The sequence below is a fragment of the Pleurodeles waltl genome, chromosome 3_1 (assembly GCF_031143425.1).
Source record: "Pleurodeles waltl isolate 20211129_DDA chromosome 3_1, aPleWal1.hap1.20221129, whole genome shotgun sequence".
NCBI classification, from domain to species: domain Eukaryota; kingdom Metazoa; phylum Chordata; class Amphibia; order Caudata; family Salamandridae; genus Pleurodeles; species Pleurodeles waltl.
This window is the reverse complement of record NC_090440.1, coordinates 354,806,068-354,823,996: the sequence shown is the minus strand read 5'-3', so window position 1 is coordinate 354,823,996 and position 17,929 is coordinate 354,806,068. Positions and strand designations below refer to the sequence as shown.

Below are 17,929 nucleotides of genomic sequence, written 5' to 3'. Positions count from 1 at the left end.
AGTTAACACAGGTAAACTGATTACCCACATGTCACATTACGCTATAGGTTTAAGTCCTAGTTTTTTCATGTTTTAAGATATAATAAATAGCTAAATGCTCAGCCAATAGACACTGCTAAAAATAAAGAAAAACAAACAGTGTCACTATATGGTGGATTCTCTTGAAAACATGCCAGTGTTTACAAATAATTGACGGGGCTGAGCACCAGCAAACGCCAGCACAAATTAGGCACTCCATATGTCTTTATTCTCTCGTAACTCACCCACCTCAGCCTCTCTGTCTTCAGTTTCTACACAATACCCCATTATTTTACCTGCTTATTCACTTTGTGGGTCTCTTGTGTTTCATACGTTGTCACCCTCATCCTGTTTGTTTTCTAATCATTATGTTATTTCCTACCTTGCCTATTTACTTGCATAGTTAGTCGATTTTGCCTCCTTAATTGTCAATATTGTGTACTTGTTTGAAATATGTTGTGCCCTCAGTGTACTCTGCTAGATGAAAGAACAGACACACAAAACAAGTGTGTGCAAAAAGAAATTACCATTACCTTTGCATAGACTTTCCCAGACTTGTTCATTGCTAGGTAATATTCACTCTCCACGCCTTTGATTACCACTATTCCAACATCAACAGTCCTGATTTCCAGAATACCTGCAACAAATGACAGCACGTTGAGCAAAGTGTTAATTTACCGCTAAAGCTGATACACATTGCAAGCAAGGAGAAAGGCCAGTTACTGGTAATCGGCGTGTGATACTTCTGGTTTTATTTAAAAGCTACTAAAATCGTGAGACTGCTTGTTATAAAAACAAAGACACAGCTATTGTAACTACACATGTGGAGCGCAGACAACAGGGCGGTTTCCCCTGTAAGAAGGATCCCCCTGTGTTCATCTATTCAGGCACGTGCTTGCTTTGCACGCTAGATTCTCATTCCAGTGCTGCAGTCTGGATCCTACTCTCGGTGTAAAGGTCGAAGCCGTACAGCATGCCTTAAATTGATCCCTCCACTATGGAATATGTTTATAAGAATTAAGCGTCCAGTTATTTGAAGGAAAGTCCTTTTAGGATGGAATGTTCTAAAAATGTCTGAAGCTAGAGAAAGCATAACATTTCAGAGTATACGTTAGACATGTTAGACAGCAGAAATCTTACATCTTGGGAATGAAAGAAAACAGATCAGGATAAACCGTGCCATTTATTAGATAAATGAACTGCCTGACCTTTCTGGGTAGCGAGCACTGATATGGTTCCAAGTTATATCGCTATGGGAAGATAAACAGTTGCACATTTTCTTCAAAACATTTATATGTTGGTACACCATGAGAAATGTAAGTTTGCATGGTATGGATAACCACTTTTACGTGGCCGTTAACGTTTATAATATATCACTAACCTTGATGTAGAGATTAGCCAAGTACTTCTGAAGTTTTTTGAACATGTGTATCCATCTTTGTCACCTCATGTGTGCAGTTCTGTATGTATTCAGTGGGCTAAAATGAATAAAGTATGCCTGTAAATCAAGCTTGCACATATACAAAAAATGTATCCAGATGATGTCTGTAAACTAGTCTTGAGCCCTGGGGAGCTATAAAATGACGCACATTCCCTCACAAGATCATTAGAAGAAGTTGAAATGGGTGACCAGTTATTTTAATCTAAAAACCTGTTTGATACCAGAGCTTACACACCCTCTGAAGCCCCTTGATTAATAACTGTGTTTGTACTTCTAGTATAATATGCTAGTACAGTGGTCCCGAACCTTTTGACTCCTGAGGACCATCACTGAATCATTACTGGAAGCCGGGAATACCCAAGCAATGTGTACGATTTAAATTTCAACCATTAAAACAGTAACGAGCAAACAATACACAAACAAGTACACACCAAGCAAATACTCAAATTACTAAAGATATAATTATTTATATTTAAAAAATAAGCAAAAATATATACATTTTAATTGGGAAGGTTGATGCTGCATCTCAACATCTAACTTTTCAATGTTTAGAGTTATTTAGGAAAGCTGAATCCTTAGGTCTGATTCAACATTTGCCAAGCGATTTCTGTTTATATTTTTTAGGTACATAAGATATGAGAAAGCTTTTTCACATAAAAATGTGTTGGGGAAACAAAGTAAACCAATGGGCCTCCCATCGCTCCATAGCCTCTCTGTCACATGTAATTCATTTGTTTTACAGCACCTCTCATACCAGTGAAGGGTGTTGGAGCACTTTACAGGGGACTACAAGGTGTGGAATTCACATGTCATCCACACTGGTAGGCATTTTCTAAGAGTGCTGGATCTGGAGAAGCACAAACTCAGAATTCAGAACACAACACAGTGGTTAGTGTTGACTTTAATAATAAAAATGTATTTCTACTCAAGCAAGCATTTTTTAGCAGCATAAGGAAATTGAAAGACTGGGGAAAAACACTTTCTAATTTGTGCCATGCAGTTTGCATGCAGCCCTTTAATGACAGTTCATAGCTCACTGTGCTAGATTACAATTATGAACTGCACAATAGCAAAATGATCTCTGTGACAAAACAGTAACCACTATTCTATGCACATAAAATACTGTTCTGTGTATGGTACACGTTCTTTGAAGCAGTCATATTAAACATCTGCACTACCTTTGAGTCAAAACTGCCACTAGACAAAACTCCCATCTCTCTCCAGCAGGTACATTAATCACTTGACGCTTTATCTTTGGCAGACAGCTGCTGGATGTACAAGGAACTTTGCAGTACTTTTACAACTGCTGCACAAAGGATGTAATAATAATAAAAACATGCATGTGTTAGTCAGAGGCACTAGGTAGAGAAGTACCTTCCTCTCTGCCCAGGCCTGTTTACCCCTAGTAATCTGTGAGGGTGACGGACCACTGGGGGTCGGCAGACCACAGGTTGGGAACCACTGTGCTAGTATGTTTCATGAAAACCAATAAAAATATATTACAAGAAAATAATAAAAAATAGGGTTGTATTTTGCAATAGTCTTTCCACAATTTCACAAGTCAATGAAATAGTAAAGGTGTGTATTTAGTTGCATGTTTAGAAAGAATATTCATACATTCTCCTCAGCTACCCCACTTTGGCTGCCTGCATTTTAATACTTGTATGGATTTATTATTAAGAAGAGCTGTAGAGGGATTTTCCCAAAAGTGCAGTCAAAATAGGTAAGTAGGACTAAGAAAGTGCAAAAATATTCCTGCATGTGGAGCAAAGTGAATGGTTCTCCTTTGCACAGAATGTTGTGGATCTCAGGGTGTGCCTTTAGTTTTAAATGCATTCATACAGGAGCTTGGGTGCCATGTGCAATGCAGTCATTGGTAAATTTGAACATCAACAAATATACCAGTTTGTGTTGGACTTGGTCCTTTCTGCAGGATCATTTTCATACTTTTAGAGTCCACGTTCCCTTTATTCTGAACGTGTTTTTATTGGCTTCTAGGACACTGCATTCTTTACCACTGCTAACTAGTCTTAAATGTTTGTACTCTTTTCCTTAAATATGTAAAAATTGGCTTACACCGCATTGGCACATTTGGTTTACTTGTAAGTCCCTGTTAATTGGTACTACCTGTATGCCAGGGCCTGTAAATAGAATGCTAATAGTGGGCCGGCAGCATTGTTTGTGTTACCCACTTAAATAGCCCTTTTAAACATGTCTCAAGCCTGTCATTGCAGCCTGTGTCTTCAGTTTTAGGCTGCCATTTCGACCAGGCAAAAAACACTTTTACCGGGCCTAAACCTCCCTTTAATACAAATAAGTCACCCGTAGGCTAGGCCCTAAACAGTCAGCAGGACAGGGTGCATTGTATTTAAAAAGGTGGACATGTACTTGTACGTTTTACGTGTCCTGGCAGTGAAAACTTCCTAAATTCGTTTTTCACCTACTTTGAGGTCCGCCTCTCCCATAGGGTAACACTGAGATACTTTATTACACTTATTAAGTGATAACTTTCAACTGGGAACAAGTAAGAAAGCTGAGCTTAGTCTTAAAAGATGTGTTATTTAAAAAATGTTAATGGTATAGTTGGATCTTAAGGCAAAATTCGGAAACTGCCACTTTTAGATAACTTGCATTTTCTTGTCCCAACCACTTGGTGCCTGCAGCCTGTTTCCTGTGTCACATGATTACGTGTAGCTGGAAGTTGGTTTATGTGTATTACTCTAAAACAGTGAGACTATTACTTTCAGACAATGAGGCAACGGGAGAATAGGTGTTGGCAGGATGAGGTACCTCTGACTTGATAGGGGGAGTAGCTGTCACCTACCACACTTGCACATCCCAAAGGCCCTTCATCAGCACACTCACAAAGGGTTTCACACTACTCTATTGTGCCCCCAGACTAGCTGAGGCCAGGGCAGGGAGGCAGGAATTCCAAATACTTCTGGAGTAGAAACCTCCAGAAACATCTCCTATTTCTAAATGCTGGCACAGAGTATAAATACTGGACCCTCTGACTCAACTCTTCAATACACCTCTGGCCCTGAGGAAGGCTCACAAGGACTGCTGTGCTACTCTGCAGCAAAACGGACTGCTACTCTGCTGCCCTTTTACTCTTCTGCTCTGCTGCCTGAATGGGAGGGGACCTGCATCTTGAACCCAGGATCACTAGAGTGACTCCACAGGCTTGTTGGCTGGCCCTCTGTTAAAAGCCTCACAGACATAACAGGCTCCAACCACATTAGAACCCAGCACCTGGACACTGTCTGCTGTGAGTCTTGCCCCCAAGTGGTGCCACCCCAGTCCTGGATATTTGGAAGTGGGTCTGAAGGTGCTCTGCCGGCCCAGCTGTTGTCCTAGCAAAGCCGAAGCAGTGTGACGCATCGCATTGCAACCTTGCATTGGAACTGCCGCTGTGCAACACAGAACCTTGCTGCTTCTCAGAACCGCTGCTGTGCGATGCACACCTGACTCAGAACGTCCAATCGCCTCCATCAACTGCTTCCTCAACAACGGTACAGGGCCGTCCACTGCAAGCCTTGTCAATGGCTTTGTCAAAACTGCCACTGTGTCATGCATCTCTGATGCAGAAGCTTGCATCTGAGCCTGCAGTTAGTTCAGAACTGTTGCAGCACGGATCTCGCAAGTATCTGCACCCAGGATTTAAAGTACTTTGTTCAGCAGGCCTAACCTGGTGCCTGTATCCTGCCCATGCTCCATCACAGTCTGTCTGAACTTGTGACATTGCCTCGGTCCAGTGCAATCACATAACCATAGTATGAGTAGTGTGCTTTTAGGCACTATTTTCACTTAAATCTTTAACATTGCTTATCTCCAGTTCTACTGATTTTATTTTTGTCATTTTGGTCACAAATAATGCTTTGAATGTTACTCTATTTATCTAAATTGGCGTGGGATTGTTCTTGGGTTGTGCTTTCACTTCATTACTGTTTGAAGAGTGGCATAAATACTTTATACATTGCCTCTAAGTTAAGCCTGACTGTTTCGTGACAAACTACAAGAGGGTTGAGCACAGGTTAATTTGGGTTTGAATGTCTTCATCCTGAATGAAAGTGTGATTGCTGCTTGAGTAGGGTACCTCCCCTCTTAACCAAAAACCTAATTTCCTACAGTTAACACCTCAAAACAAAATCCATTTGATTTGAGCTTCCATTGCAAAACATACACCATTTGATAAAGTTATACTCTTTATTTACTTAAGTGCCTCAAACCAATCTTACCTAGCTTTGCACCACAAAACAGCAGTGCTCTACACATCTGTACTCCCTACAAATGCAAAATAGTAAGTACAACGTGAAGTGTGTGTCATTTGTTCTAAAAATTACTATGACATGATTCCTCTTCCTCTAAACCAAATCATAAAACCCCAATCAATGGATGAAAATATAGCCAGGAATTAATGCATTTTTGTTAACAGTAAAATAAAACAAGAAATACAGTACGACAACTGCTTGCTTTAGTTGATTCTAAAATTCTTAGGTAAGACAGAAAACAGAAAAATGTGTGTGTAAAGATCTTGAATTGAGAAGGAAATGGGCATGCCAGATATCTTGCTAGTAGTAGAAGAAATATATTGCAGTGTTCGCATTTTGTACAGGAATTTTTTATGTGAATTAAAAGAAGCTTACATTCAAACACATGATCATTGTTAATGCATTGCTGTAAAGTACATTATGGCGATCTCAGTTTCTTAAATGCAGCAGAAGCAGCAAGAAATCATTAACATCTGACAGTGTGTTTATGTTTACCTCATGGGCCTAAAACAATTATTCAAGTGTATGTGTTTTCATACCGTGGATGGAAAGGAACGATACAAGTATTTTTTGGTTAGAATCGCCCTATAAGCTTTTCAACTGGCATTTAGGGAACTGATTTGAACATTTCAACTGCATCTTCTTCCTTGGAAATCGTACGGAATTCTGGAAGAGAAACCTCCCATTTGTTTGACTTAGTACGCACTATAAATTAGACTTTGCCAAATATTACCGGTCTGATGCTTGCAATGGATTGCAAGCCAATTTACAGAGAACATTCAGACACGATCACTTTGATTCCAGCCTACAAAAACATTTTTGGTATTTTGACTTGGTATGCAGCAGCCAAAAATGAAGAAAGATGAAAGAAAGGATTGTTTTTTCTGAAACAGAGATTCGATTAAGGGGTTATGGAAAACAGGGGTGGCTCAGGCTACCATAAGGGAGATATTACGCTTTCTCAAGTTTATGGTGACATATTAGTGGGCCGGCACAAAGTCAAAACAAGCACCGGCAAAAACCAATAGATCTCGCTTATGCAAGAGCTATTGGCTTTGCCAATGTGTTTTAGCCATGTCGTTCACCAGCGTGGCTTCTGTTCAGCATGGCTAAAGGTTAGTGGCACAGAGGAGAGTCGCATGGAGTGTCATATAGCAGAATGGCAAAGAGAGGAGTAGAGTGTTGTTTCACTGGATTGGCACAGTGTGTTGTGTATTGGAGTGGTATAGTGTGGAGTCATGTAGAGTGGCATAGAGTAGAATGTAGTGGCATTCGGTGCAGTGGCACTAAATCCAGTGGTGTATAATGCAGCGCTGTAGAATGCAGTGGCACAGATCAGAGTGGTGCATAGTGGAATGGAGTGGTGCAAAGTGGAGTGGCACAAAGTGGACTGGGTCAGAGTGGAGTGGCAGAGAGTGAAGTGGCGTGGAGTAGAATTCCACAGAGTAGAGCAGAGCGGAATAGAGTGCAGTGGCTTAGAGTGCAGTGGCATAGAGTGGAGTTGCGTAGATTTGAGTTATGAAGAGGGCAGTGGCACAGAGTATATATAGCACAGAGTAGAGTTGAGTGGCATAGAGTGCAGTGGCATAGAGTGGTGCAGAGTAGAGTAACATAGAGTGGTGCAGAGTGTGCCATAGAGTGCAGCGGCATAGAATGCCATAGCTTAGAGTGTAGTAGTGCAGAGTAGATTGGCATAGAGTTTAGTGGCGGAAAGTGCAGTGTTGTAGAGCTGAGTGTCATTGTGCAGTGGTGTAGAGTGGGGTATAGAGCTGTGGCACAGAGTACAGTGATGCAGAGAGGGGTGCAGTGCCATAAGTGCAGTGACAGGATGCAGCTGTGTAGAGTTAATTGGCACAGACTGCAGTGGTTAAGAGTAGAGTGGCATAGAGTGCAGTGGCAAAGAGTGGAGTGGCACAGGGTGGAGTAGAGCTGCGTATAGTGCAGTGGCATATACTGCTGTGGCGCACAGTAGATTAGAGTGGCACACAGTGGATTGGCACAGAGTGCAGAGGCACAGAGTAGAGTAGAGTGTTGCAGAGTAAAGTGAATTGGTGTGGAGTGCATTGATATAAGGTGTAGGGGTGTAGAGAGCAGTGTTGTGGAGTAGAGCACTGTGGCATAGAGTGGAGTTGTGCAGAGTAGACTGGTGGCCTAGATTGGAGTGGTGTAGAGAGCAGGGAGATGAGAATAGTGATGTAGAGTGGTGAAGAGTGCATTAGCATAGAGTAGAGGGGTACAGAGTACAGTAGAGAAGGACAGCATGAAGTGGCATAGTGTGCAGTGGCGTGGAGTGGTGTAAAGTGGAGTGGTGCAAAGTAGAGTGCAGTGGTGTGGAGTGGAGCACAGTAGAGTGGCACAGAGTGGAGTATGCATGGTGTGGTAGCACACTGCCATTACAGTCTACACATTTTGAATTGAAATGACAATTACATTTGCACAGACATGCAGTTTTACTAATAAAACTACACAGTGCATAGACAAAAATGTATGGAAATTGCATCACCTAGTCTAATGATTTGTTTTGATCATATTAAAGTATTTGTTTCCAACACACTTCAGAAATAGCAAAACATGTCCGTCATTTGTGCATTCATAATTCTGATATATTCTGAAATGCTTACACGGTTAATTTAACATTGTCCTGTGCTAGAAAAAAAAAACTCTTTCTGTCCTCCAGTATGCAGCAAGATTGTCACATAAATCTCACTTTGAGTAAGAGAAGGAAAAGTCAACAAGTGCCCTTGGAAGACAGCACCTCTTTCTTTGAATTCATAGCAAATGTGACAAGATCAAAACAAGATTTAAAGACCTGTTATCAAAAAGCAAGTTTGTGGAGAACGAACTGAACCTGAGGAGCCTGAAGCAAATGCAAAGCCAGGCAGTGTGAGTTGTAAACCACAAAGCCAGTGGTAATCAACAAGCGGAATGGATTCCTAGGTCAACTTTCTGAAACTCCCCAAGATGCCTCTAGCAAACCAGACAGCTGCACTACCTAGTAGGCTGTGACTTAAAAAGTGGCCCGCAGCATAACAGAGTGATACTTGAATGAGGGTTTTGCTTAATCATTGTCTCTCTGACCAACAAAGTCTGAAGTCTGCATGTGCTCATTGTATCAATGGTTCGATGGCCACACTCTTCTCTCCTCCTTCCAAAAAGTAGGTGTCTAAGCTACGTTTCTTCTTACCATGAAAAGGAGTCAGACAAAGTTACATTCTATAAGAATTGATTCTGCATAATCCAAGACAAAGGCACCTTAATCCTTCATATAAATTCACCGAACATACACCAAGTGCATCTTAAACCGAATCTTAATGTGTGTATCCAAAGTCATGCCTGCAATTATAAGGTGCAAGCGAAATGAGTAAATAGCAGAACTTCCATAACATTTTGGCTAACTACAGCCTTAGACAATGACTCCCAAAACTCCAGCAATCTTACAATCTTACAAATTTGAGTGGCCTACTACACTACATTCCTAGATGTGCAATGTTTTCCACATTTAGCCTAGAAGAGATACCACATCTTATGAATGGTTGCTTTTTTAACTTGCTGCTATGTGTCTATAAATATGGCTTAGGTAACATATCTCAGGCTAATACCTTCGTTTCAGTATTGACATATTATCTGAACCAATATGTTAATGCATCATTGTGAGAAATTGTGTTTCTGGTTGGCTAGGGTATGCACCCAAGCCAGGCAGAACCCACCCACTCTAGTCAGGGTGAGGGAGTTACACACCCAAGATAACCCCTCCTCACCCCCTTGGTAGCTTGGCATGAGCAGTAAGGCCTATCCCAGAGGCAATGTGTAAAGTGATTGCACAGCACACACAACACACGAAGCAAAAAATACACCACAAAGGAAACACAACACCAAGTTGTATAAAAATAAACTGTATTGTACAAAACATCATTAGACCAAACACATGACAGAAATACCCTGCTACACAAGCAGTTGTCAGAAAAATATTCAGTTACTAGTACTTTCCAAAAGAGCGCAGTAATCACATAAAACACATAGGTTACTGGTTATCCTGCAACATAAGCAGTAGTCAGGTTGTCATTGTTACTAAAATGCACGTCATGGTAAAACCCATACCACCAAAAATGCGCATGGCACAGTAAACTCATCATCATAAATGTCAAGCCAACATCATGAAGCTCATATAGATGAAAAATCATAAAAGCTCATGGCATCATCGAGAATGCAAAAAAAATCAAACATTTCTATGTGGCATAGGTCAACATAATCAGATTATCAGGGCTACCAAGACATAGGGCAAATGGGGACGTCTGTGTCCTAATCCCAGAACTCTTGCGCTCTGAGTCCTGCGGGGCCAAAATTGACCCCCAGCGGGACAAGGCCTCCTTGAGGCTTCCGTTCGTCCCAGAAAGCAAGGCCCCTGCATCCCCAGTAATTTTCCCAAGGGGGAGTGAAGAAAGGAAAAGCCCTCACCTAGGTGGGAGGCAACCCCATTCCTCGCATGGGGGCTGCCTCAAACAAGTAACCCTCAGCTGGGTGGGGCCTCTGTCAAGGCTTCCCACCCAGTCTGGCGAGGTCTGGAGGTGCGGACGGCTTCCCGCATCCTGGGAGACCATGCGCCTCCCTCACAAGAATGCAGCCCAGCCTTCGAAGCAGGGAAGCCGTCACACCCGCCCAGCTGGCAGCTCTCTCAGATGCTGTGTCGCCTCCAGGTGAATGTGGCAGTTATGGGTGGGAATGCGCTCCTCCTGGAGGGCATCACGAACACGGCTGCCCCTCCGGCCTCATGCAGTCCTTGTTGGTGGGTCTCTCTCACAGGGAGAGACCCGGTTGAAACCAGACTTGGACTGTGGCGGTGAAGCATCAAAGCGGGTGCCTGTGCCCCAGGGGCACTTTACTCAGTGCTCCTCACCCCGGGGGTACCATAAGGAGAGCGCTCTCTCCGTGCTTTTCACTAGGGTGGGGCGCAGCAATGCTCACCAGGTACGTTTCAACAAGGCAATACGCAGCGCTCCCCTGCGCTGCGCTCACAAGCATCACCATTCAAATGTAGCACTCTCCTCATGCTTAGGTAGACAAAAGGTCTCTTCCAATGCTTCCTCATAAAACCCAGTGCTCCTCATATGCTGGAGAACTTAAGGTCAAGCGCCCTTCCAGCGCTTTAAGAAATAAAATTGCAGGGGACAGAGCACTCAGCCCCTTGAGACAACAAAATGGGGCACAGGGTGGCAGGGCCCAAGCAAGCAGGCCAGCTAATAGGTTTGCAGGTGGTGGCAGTCCTTCTCTGTGACCTAGCGGGCCACAGGTCAGCACTACAGCAGAGTCCAAAAGTGGTTCCTGGCAAGTCCCTCCAGCAGCATCCTCTGTCCAGTTCAGTAGTCCATTAGTGTCTCTATTGCATGGGGAAAGCTCCCTGTACTTATACTCAGTTTTGAGCAACTTTCACAAAAAAGTAGAGAAGAGGTTCCAACCAGTCCTAACTGGTTCTAGGAGTGTCCCCTCTCTGCTCCAGCACAGGCTCCAGACATAAGTGGGGGGTAAACAAGCCCTTTGTGTGAGGCCAGGGCACAGCCTTTACAAATGCAGGTGTGCCCTGCTTCTTCTTCTTTCAGCCCAGAAAGACCATTCAATATGCAGATGCACCTCTGTGACACGTCCACCCTCCCTGTGTACAGGCTGTCTGAAAAGTATGCACAAAGCCCGCTGTCACTCTGCTCCAGATGTGGACTGGAGTCAATCTGCAAAACACCATTTTTGAGTCATAAGTACAGAGAAATGCTCACTTGCTAGAAGTGGCATTTCTATAATAGTAATAAAAAATACACCTACACCAGTAAGCAGCATTTCTTACTACCATTACAACCATACCAAACATGCCTACCCCTCATCGATCAGACAATACCACCTAGACATAAGGTAGGGCATTTCCAATGCAATCCTATCAGCAAGGCAGCCCTCACAGCAGAAAGAAACCAAATAGGCTGTTACTACCAGGACAGGCCACACAACTAGGCAAATGTCCTGCCTTGTACATAGCACTCTGCTGATAGGGCTACCTAGGGCCTACCTTAGGGGTTACCTACATGTAGTGAAAGGGGAGTTCCAGGCCTGGCAAGTAAATTTAGCTGCCAGGTCCCTGTGGCAGTAAACTACGCATGCAGGCCCTGCGCTATCAGGCCTGAGACAGGTTTGAAAGGCTACTTCTGTGGGTGGCGCAAGAAGTGCTGCGGGCCCACTAGTAGCATTTAATTTACAGGCCCTGGATATGGAGATACAACTGTACGAGTACGAGGCTTAAAGGTAACTTAAATGTGCCAATTAGGTGTAAGCCAATCATACCATCTTTAGAAGGGAGAGCACCTGCACTTTAGCACTGATCAGCAGAGCAGTGATAAAGTGTTCAGAGTCCTAGAGCCAAAAACAAGAGGTCAGAAAAAATAGGAGGAGGAAGGAAGGCAAAAAAGTTTGGGGATGACCCTGTAAAAAAGGCCAGGTCCAACAATCATTTTGTTCCAGCCACTATAAATTCCCTGATAGCATAGGCACATTCTTAATGCACTTCTCATCCGAAGTGCCTGTTAATCATTAAATTTTCCAATGGCTGGGCTACAAAAGTTCATTCCTATGCCAGGAATTCAGTTTCACATGAGTCTCTTCTGAGTCCCTTCCAGTAAGGATCTATGCTTATACACCTGATAGAGACTTCTAGCCACAGATTCCTTGCTTTAGAATTACCCACAGGCGTCAGACTGGATATGGAAATTTTATGTAAGCAGTCCCCTGCGTGCTGGTAGATGGTGTAGTTTGGCTCGCCGTGGTGATGTTAGCATTGTCTACGCCACAAGTGATGTGCGTAGTGCCTATATAGGTGCCACCCAGGCGCACTAATGTCATTCTTTTCTTTCCACACCAGCCAGCACAGATCTGGAGAAGAGCTACTCCTAGTCATTTTTTGACTAACTTTATTCATGTTTTTGTTGAAGCCTTTTTGAGGTTTTTACTTCTAGTGTGGCAGGCATGTCATCATGAAAGGCCAGCTTCAAGCCCTGTGGTGCCTGTCACTGCTCAATGTCAGTGATGGAACCACATCTTGTATGCCTTTGGTGCCTCAAGTGTGACCACCTCCCAAAGACCTGCACTGATTTCTATGCCATGAACAAAAGGCCTTGAAGGAGTGATCCCTCAGGCTCCTGGTCGATCGACCTATGACGCAGTGACGATCCAGATACAGGTCATGAGCAAGGTCCTGGGAATGCTTGTGGAGTTCTAGATTTTTGTTGCACTTGAAACCGTCAGGTCACTCGAGATAGTCCCACCACGACAAAAAAAAGTCAATGAGGTATTTGACTTACCTCATTTGCCAGCCAACGAGGCGAGGAAGCGTTGCTTATTGAGCCCTCTCACTGTGGGGTGGACACGACTGACTTACTGGGCAGAGTGGTTTCGTCAACCGTGGCCTTACGGTGCCACGCCTGGTTGAGGATGACTGTCTTTCCCGGGGATGTACAATCATCACTGATGGACATGCCCTTTGATGGCAGATTCGGTGCTGGAGCGCTTGACAGGAGGAGGCCTATGGCCAGGTCCTTTCCATGGCCCCTTGTCACTCACAATCCCCTTTCACTTCTTTCGTGGCCATGGAAGGGGCTTCAAACTTCACCGTGCATGCTGTTCAGTCTCTGTGTGAGCTCAGTAACCACAGATCCTGTGAATCAGGCAGCCAGCAGTCAGGCAGTCCACGCCTCCCCTGGCAGTTTCAGCCTCCAAACCCTTCTAATCTGTCCTCTTGCCAATATGGGCACCCAGTTGGCAGCAGGATTCATCATCACCTGCCCCACTGGCGGTCATACCATCAGGCAGATGGGCTTTACAAATCATCTGAAGGGGAGGGAGTGACTATCCCTTCCTCCATGCCACCAACTTATGACCAGCTGATGGCGGCTCACCTATCCCTTCTCGGTGGGGAAGTCACTGCTCTCCCCGTGAAGGGAGCCATAGAGAGGGTGGTGACACCAGAAGCGGAACATGTTTGCTATTCCCGCTACTTCTTGGTGCCAAAAAAGGGCAGAAGCATTTGTTCTAGCCTAGTCCTAACTCCTCTCAATTTCTTCACACAAGAATGAGAAGTTCATAATGCCGTGGTCTTGTCTGCCCTGGACCTAGGAGAATGGATGGTAGCATTGGACTTGCAGGATGCATATTTTCAAATCCCTGTCCTGCCTTGCCAATGGCATTACTTGCAGTTCATGGTAGGCCACAAGCACTTCCAGTTCACTTTGCATCCCCTTACCAGTGCCTTTCAGGTATTCTCTAAGGTGATGGCAGTGGTTGCAGCTTATCTGAGTAGATTAGGGGTGCCAGTGTTCCCCTAGCTAAATGACTGGCTGTTAAGGCAGGTTCACACCAGGCTGCTGTCTCCCACCTCCACATTATGGCGGACCTCTTTCACTCACTGGGGTTCACTATCAATGTGCCAAAACCATATCTGACTCCTTCTCAGACACTCCCTTTCATTAAAGCTGTTCTGGACAAGCTGCAGCTTCGGGCATATTCTCCAGACAGGGAGTCCAGGATATTCAGACTATGAGACTGATGTTTCAGCCTCTAGCATAAATTTCAGTGAGACTGACTCTGAGGCTGCTGGGAGTCACAGCTTCCTTCATCCTGCTGGTGACCCTTGTCCACTAGCATATGTGGGCTCTGCAGTGGGACCTAAAGCTCCAGTGGGCGCAGCATCAGGGGAATCTCTCCAACATGGTCCAGATCGTGGAAGGAACTGCGAAAGAACTCCAGTGATGGCTAACAAACCCCAAATGGGTCAACGACAGACCTCTCTCCCTTCCCCAACCAGATGTCATAGTGGTGACAGATGCATCACTTTTTGGCCATCTGGGAGAGGTGGAGATAAGAGGACTCTGGCTTCCGGCAGAATCCAGACTCCACATCAACCTGCTGGAGCTCAGTGCTATCTGATAGGCTTTGAAATCCTTTCTACTCTTCATCAAGGAAAGGTGAGTGCAGGTGTTCCTTGACAACACCACTACCATATGGTACTGCAACAAAAGGGGCTGCATGGGGTTGTGGACACTTTTTCAGGAGGCCCTGCATTTCTAAACATGCCTGGCACGTCAGGGAATTTCCCTGGTGGTTCAAAACCTAGCGGGCTCTCTGAACATCAGGGCAGACAAACTCAGTTGCACATGCCTAGTGGATCACAAATGACATCTCCAAATGGAAGTGTTACAAGTTCTCTCTTAGCAGTGGGGAGAGCCTTGGTTAGATCTGTTTGCCACTGCCTAGAACGTGCATTGTCAGCAGTTCTGTGCAATGGAGTTTCCAAGGTGGCACTCGCTCAGAGACACTTTTTGTCTTGTGCCCATATCAATCCTGCCCAGAGTTCTCAAGAAGATCAGGAACAACCAGGCCAAGTCATCCTTGTGGCTCTGGAAAAGGCATTGAGAGCTTGGTATCCAGAGCTTTTGAGCATGGCCATTGATCCTCCAATCAGGCTGCCCCTTTGGGAGCATCTTCTATTGCAGCAGGAAAGGAGAGTTCTCCACCCGAACCTGTCAACTCTTTGCCTTCTTGTGTGGAGATTGAGTGACGGAAGTTGACAGCTTTTTAAAACATTATGGCATGGTGTTCAGAAAAGCAAATTGATTCCCTTTCTGTCCCTCTATTTCAAGTTCTTATTTTTCTTCTTTCGTCTCGAAGCAGGACTCTGTTCTGGGCACTCTGAAGGACTATCTTTCTGCTGTCTCTGCTTTGTGCTGTTGCCTGATCAGCCTTCCCTCTTCAAATCTCCTGTTGTAAATAGGTTCTTGAATAGTCTTAAATGTATGTTCCCTCTTTCACCTTTTAACATGTCCCAGAGATCCTGAATCGTGTCTTGACATTTCTAATGTGCACTTTCTTTGCCTACTGGCACGCATAGGTGCTGTCATGAAAACATTTCCAGATGCAGTCTGACACCTGGGGATAATGCTAAGGTAAGGAATCTGTGGCTCGTTAGAGTCTCTAGTTCAGATAAGGCGTTACCAAGAGTTAAGTAACTTATTCTTTTGTACGTATGGGGTCAATCTATAGCAAGAAGAGTACTGTGTGCTAAGTTTTTCTCAAATGCCATGAATGGTAGAGTAGCTTCCATACCTTGAAATATATCATATAGAGGCAACATATGATTCATTCCTATCTTATGTGTCCTGCATTTCCCCATATAGGCTTGATCTGGAGTGAAATATATTATATGACCCTTATTCACTCTTTCTTATGGAGGTACATTTTAACTATCTGTGTCTACCAAAGTAATGTTGTGAGTGGCCAATTTCTTCTAAAAATGGCAATGTGCCAACTCTGATCAATGACATCACCAAAAAAGCAGATAGTATCAATCGGTTAAGGGTGTTTACAGTTGAAAGTGCTCCCCTTCAAATTCATCTGTTATCATCATAAAACTACTGAAGAGTTGATTCTCAACTACATAACCACCATACTCAATTACTAATGTACAGCATATCCATGTGTATGTCCATGTGTATGTAAAAAGGTATTATTTGATTATATGTATGTATTTAAATATGTGCACTTCTGTGTACAAATAAGCATACTGACTATTGTGTTTTCAAAAATTTACATAGACGTTATTAGGTCTGCTTAACAAATGTGAATATTATGGTAAAAATATACAGTATATACATACAAATATATGTATATATGTGTGTGTGTGTGTGTATAAGTAATTGTATGTTTATCATGTATATAGGTCACTGCATACATCTCATATAAGATATAAGTTGTTTGAATAGATGCATATGGGTATCTGTTTTATGTATATATCACCATATTTAAATATTATAATGAATATTTTATATACAAGTGCTTCACTATTGAAATATTGAGTAAAATATAAATGAAAGCAAATATATAAAAAAGTAAAATACACAAATAAATTAGCTTCAAGTACAGCAGCACTTGAAAGTCTGACAATATACAATACAACTTTATATCTCAACATATTGGCCTCCTCATACATGTATACCTTTTCTATGTAGCTATATATCTATCTATATCTAGATCACTTTACTCCTCCTGTAAATGAAAATAAAAACAAGAAACAAAAAACAAAAACAACTTTGACTCTCTTCAATGCACTACTCTATCTCTCATCCTATACCTCTCTCAGTGTATCCTCTACCTACATTCTCTGAGTCATCCCAAGTCACATTCTACTACTATGATCTCCAAAAACACTTTCTAGACTCCTCCCTCCTCCATCCTTCCTTGGCTCTCCCAAATCTCATTTTACTAGTATGATCTCCTAAATAACCCTTCCCTCATGTATTCCTCCATTAACTCATCCCAAACCTCATTTTACCTCATGATCTTCCTAATCCATTTCTAGACTCTAGCCTCCTACATCTCCCCTTTTACTCAGTTCAAACCTCATCTTACTACTATGAATTCCCAAGTAATACTTTCTAAAGTCTTCCCTCCTCTATCCATCCATTATCCTATTCAATCAAACAAACAGATTTGCATGTCCATCACTCAAATTACCTCACATTGTTTTATAATAATCCACCACTAATGTAAGTAAGTTTATGTATAAGGTCCATAGTTAATTAAAACCATTACATGACTAATAAAATCACATTGTCAATTAACAATAGATACAATATTTTCAAAACAATCTTTTCATTTGCATAAAGAATTCACATTTGTTTTCATTAAAGAAGCTTTGCGATAGAAATAAAATGCTAGAGTGCTCCTAAAAGATAAATGATTCATTGTGCACCTACGCAAATACATCACATTCCGCACTTTCAAAACAGTCTAGTCATTGCATGACTCGTTCTTATTTGCTCCTAAAAAAAGCCTTAAGGTAGTAAAACAATTTATGAAATAGTTGCTTGTTACCATTGGGTGGGTATGTTATATAATTATTAAAAAACATAACATACGTAAAATTAATATTACATACATAGTTGCCTCATTGAATCTACATTAAACTATTAAAACCAGAGAGAATGTATACATACAGTATACTTCAGTTTTTGTGCTGTGAGAGTTATGAAATTCCAATTGTATGAGTTTGAGATTGAGTTCAGGGGTGTGGAATTCAATAGAATATCTACTTGTCCATGGGACAGGTTGCTTCATAAATCTACTTGTCCTGTAAAAAATCAACTTGACTCTTTGGTGCTGTAGTGTGGCAATA

The 17,929-nt window shown here is 42.8% G+C and overlaps 1 protein-coding gene across 1 annotated transcript in view; it reads right to left on the bottom strand.

Moving 5' to 3' along the window:
* FGF7 (fibroblast growth factor 7) overlaps nucleotides 1-17,929 on the bottom strand; it is a 203,355-nt gene that overhangs the window by 10,611 nt on the left and 174,815 nt on the right. Inside the window, exon 3 of the mRNA XM_069222511.1 lies at nucleotides 552-655. Within this exon, the coding sequence (XP_069078612.1) occupies nucleotides 552-655 (104 nt within the window). The remainder of the gene's footprint in view (nucleotides 1-551; nucleotides 656-17,929) is intronic.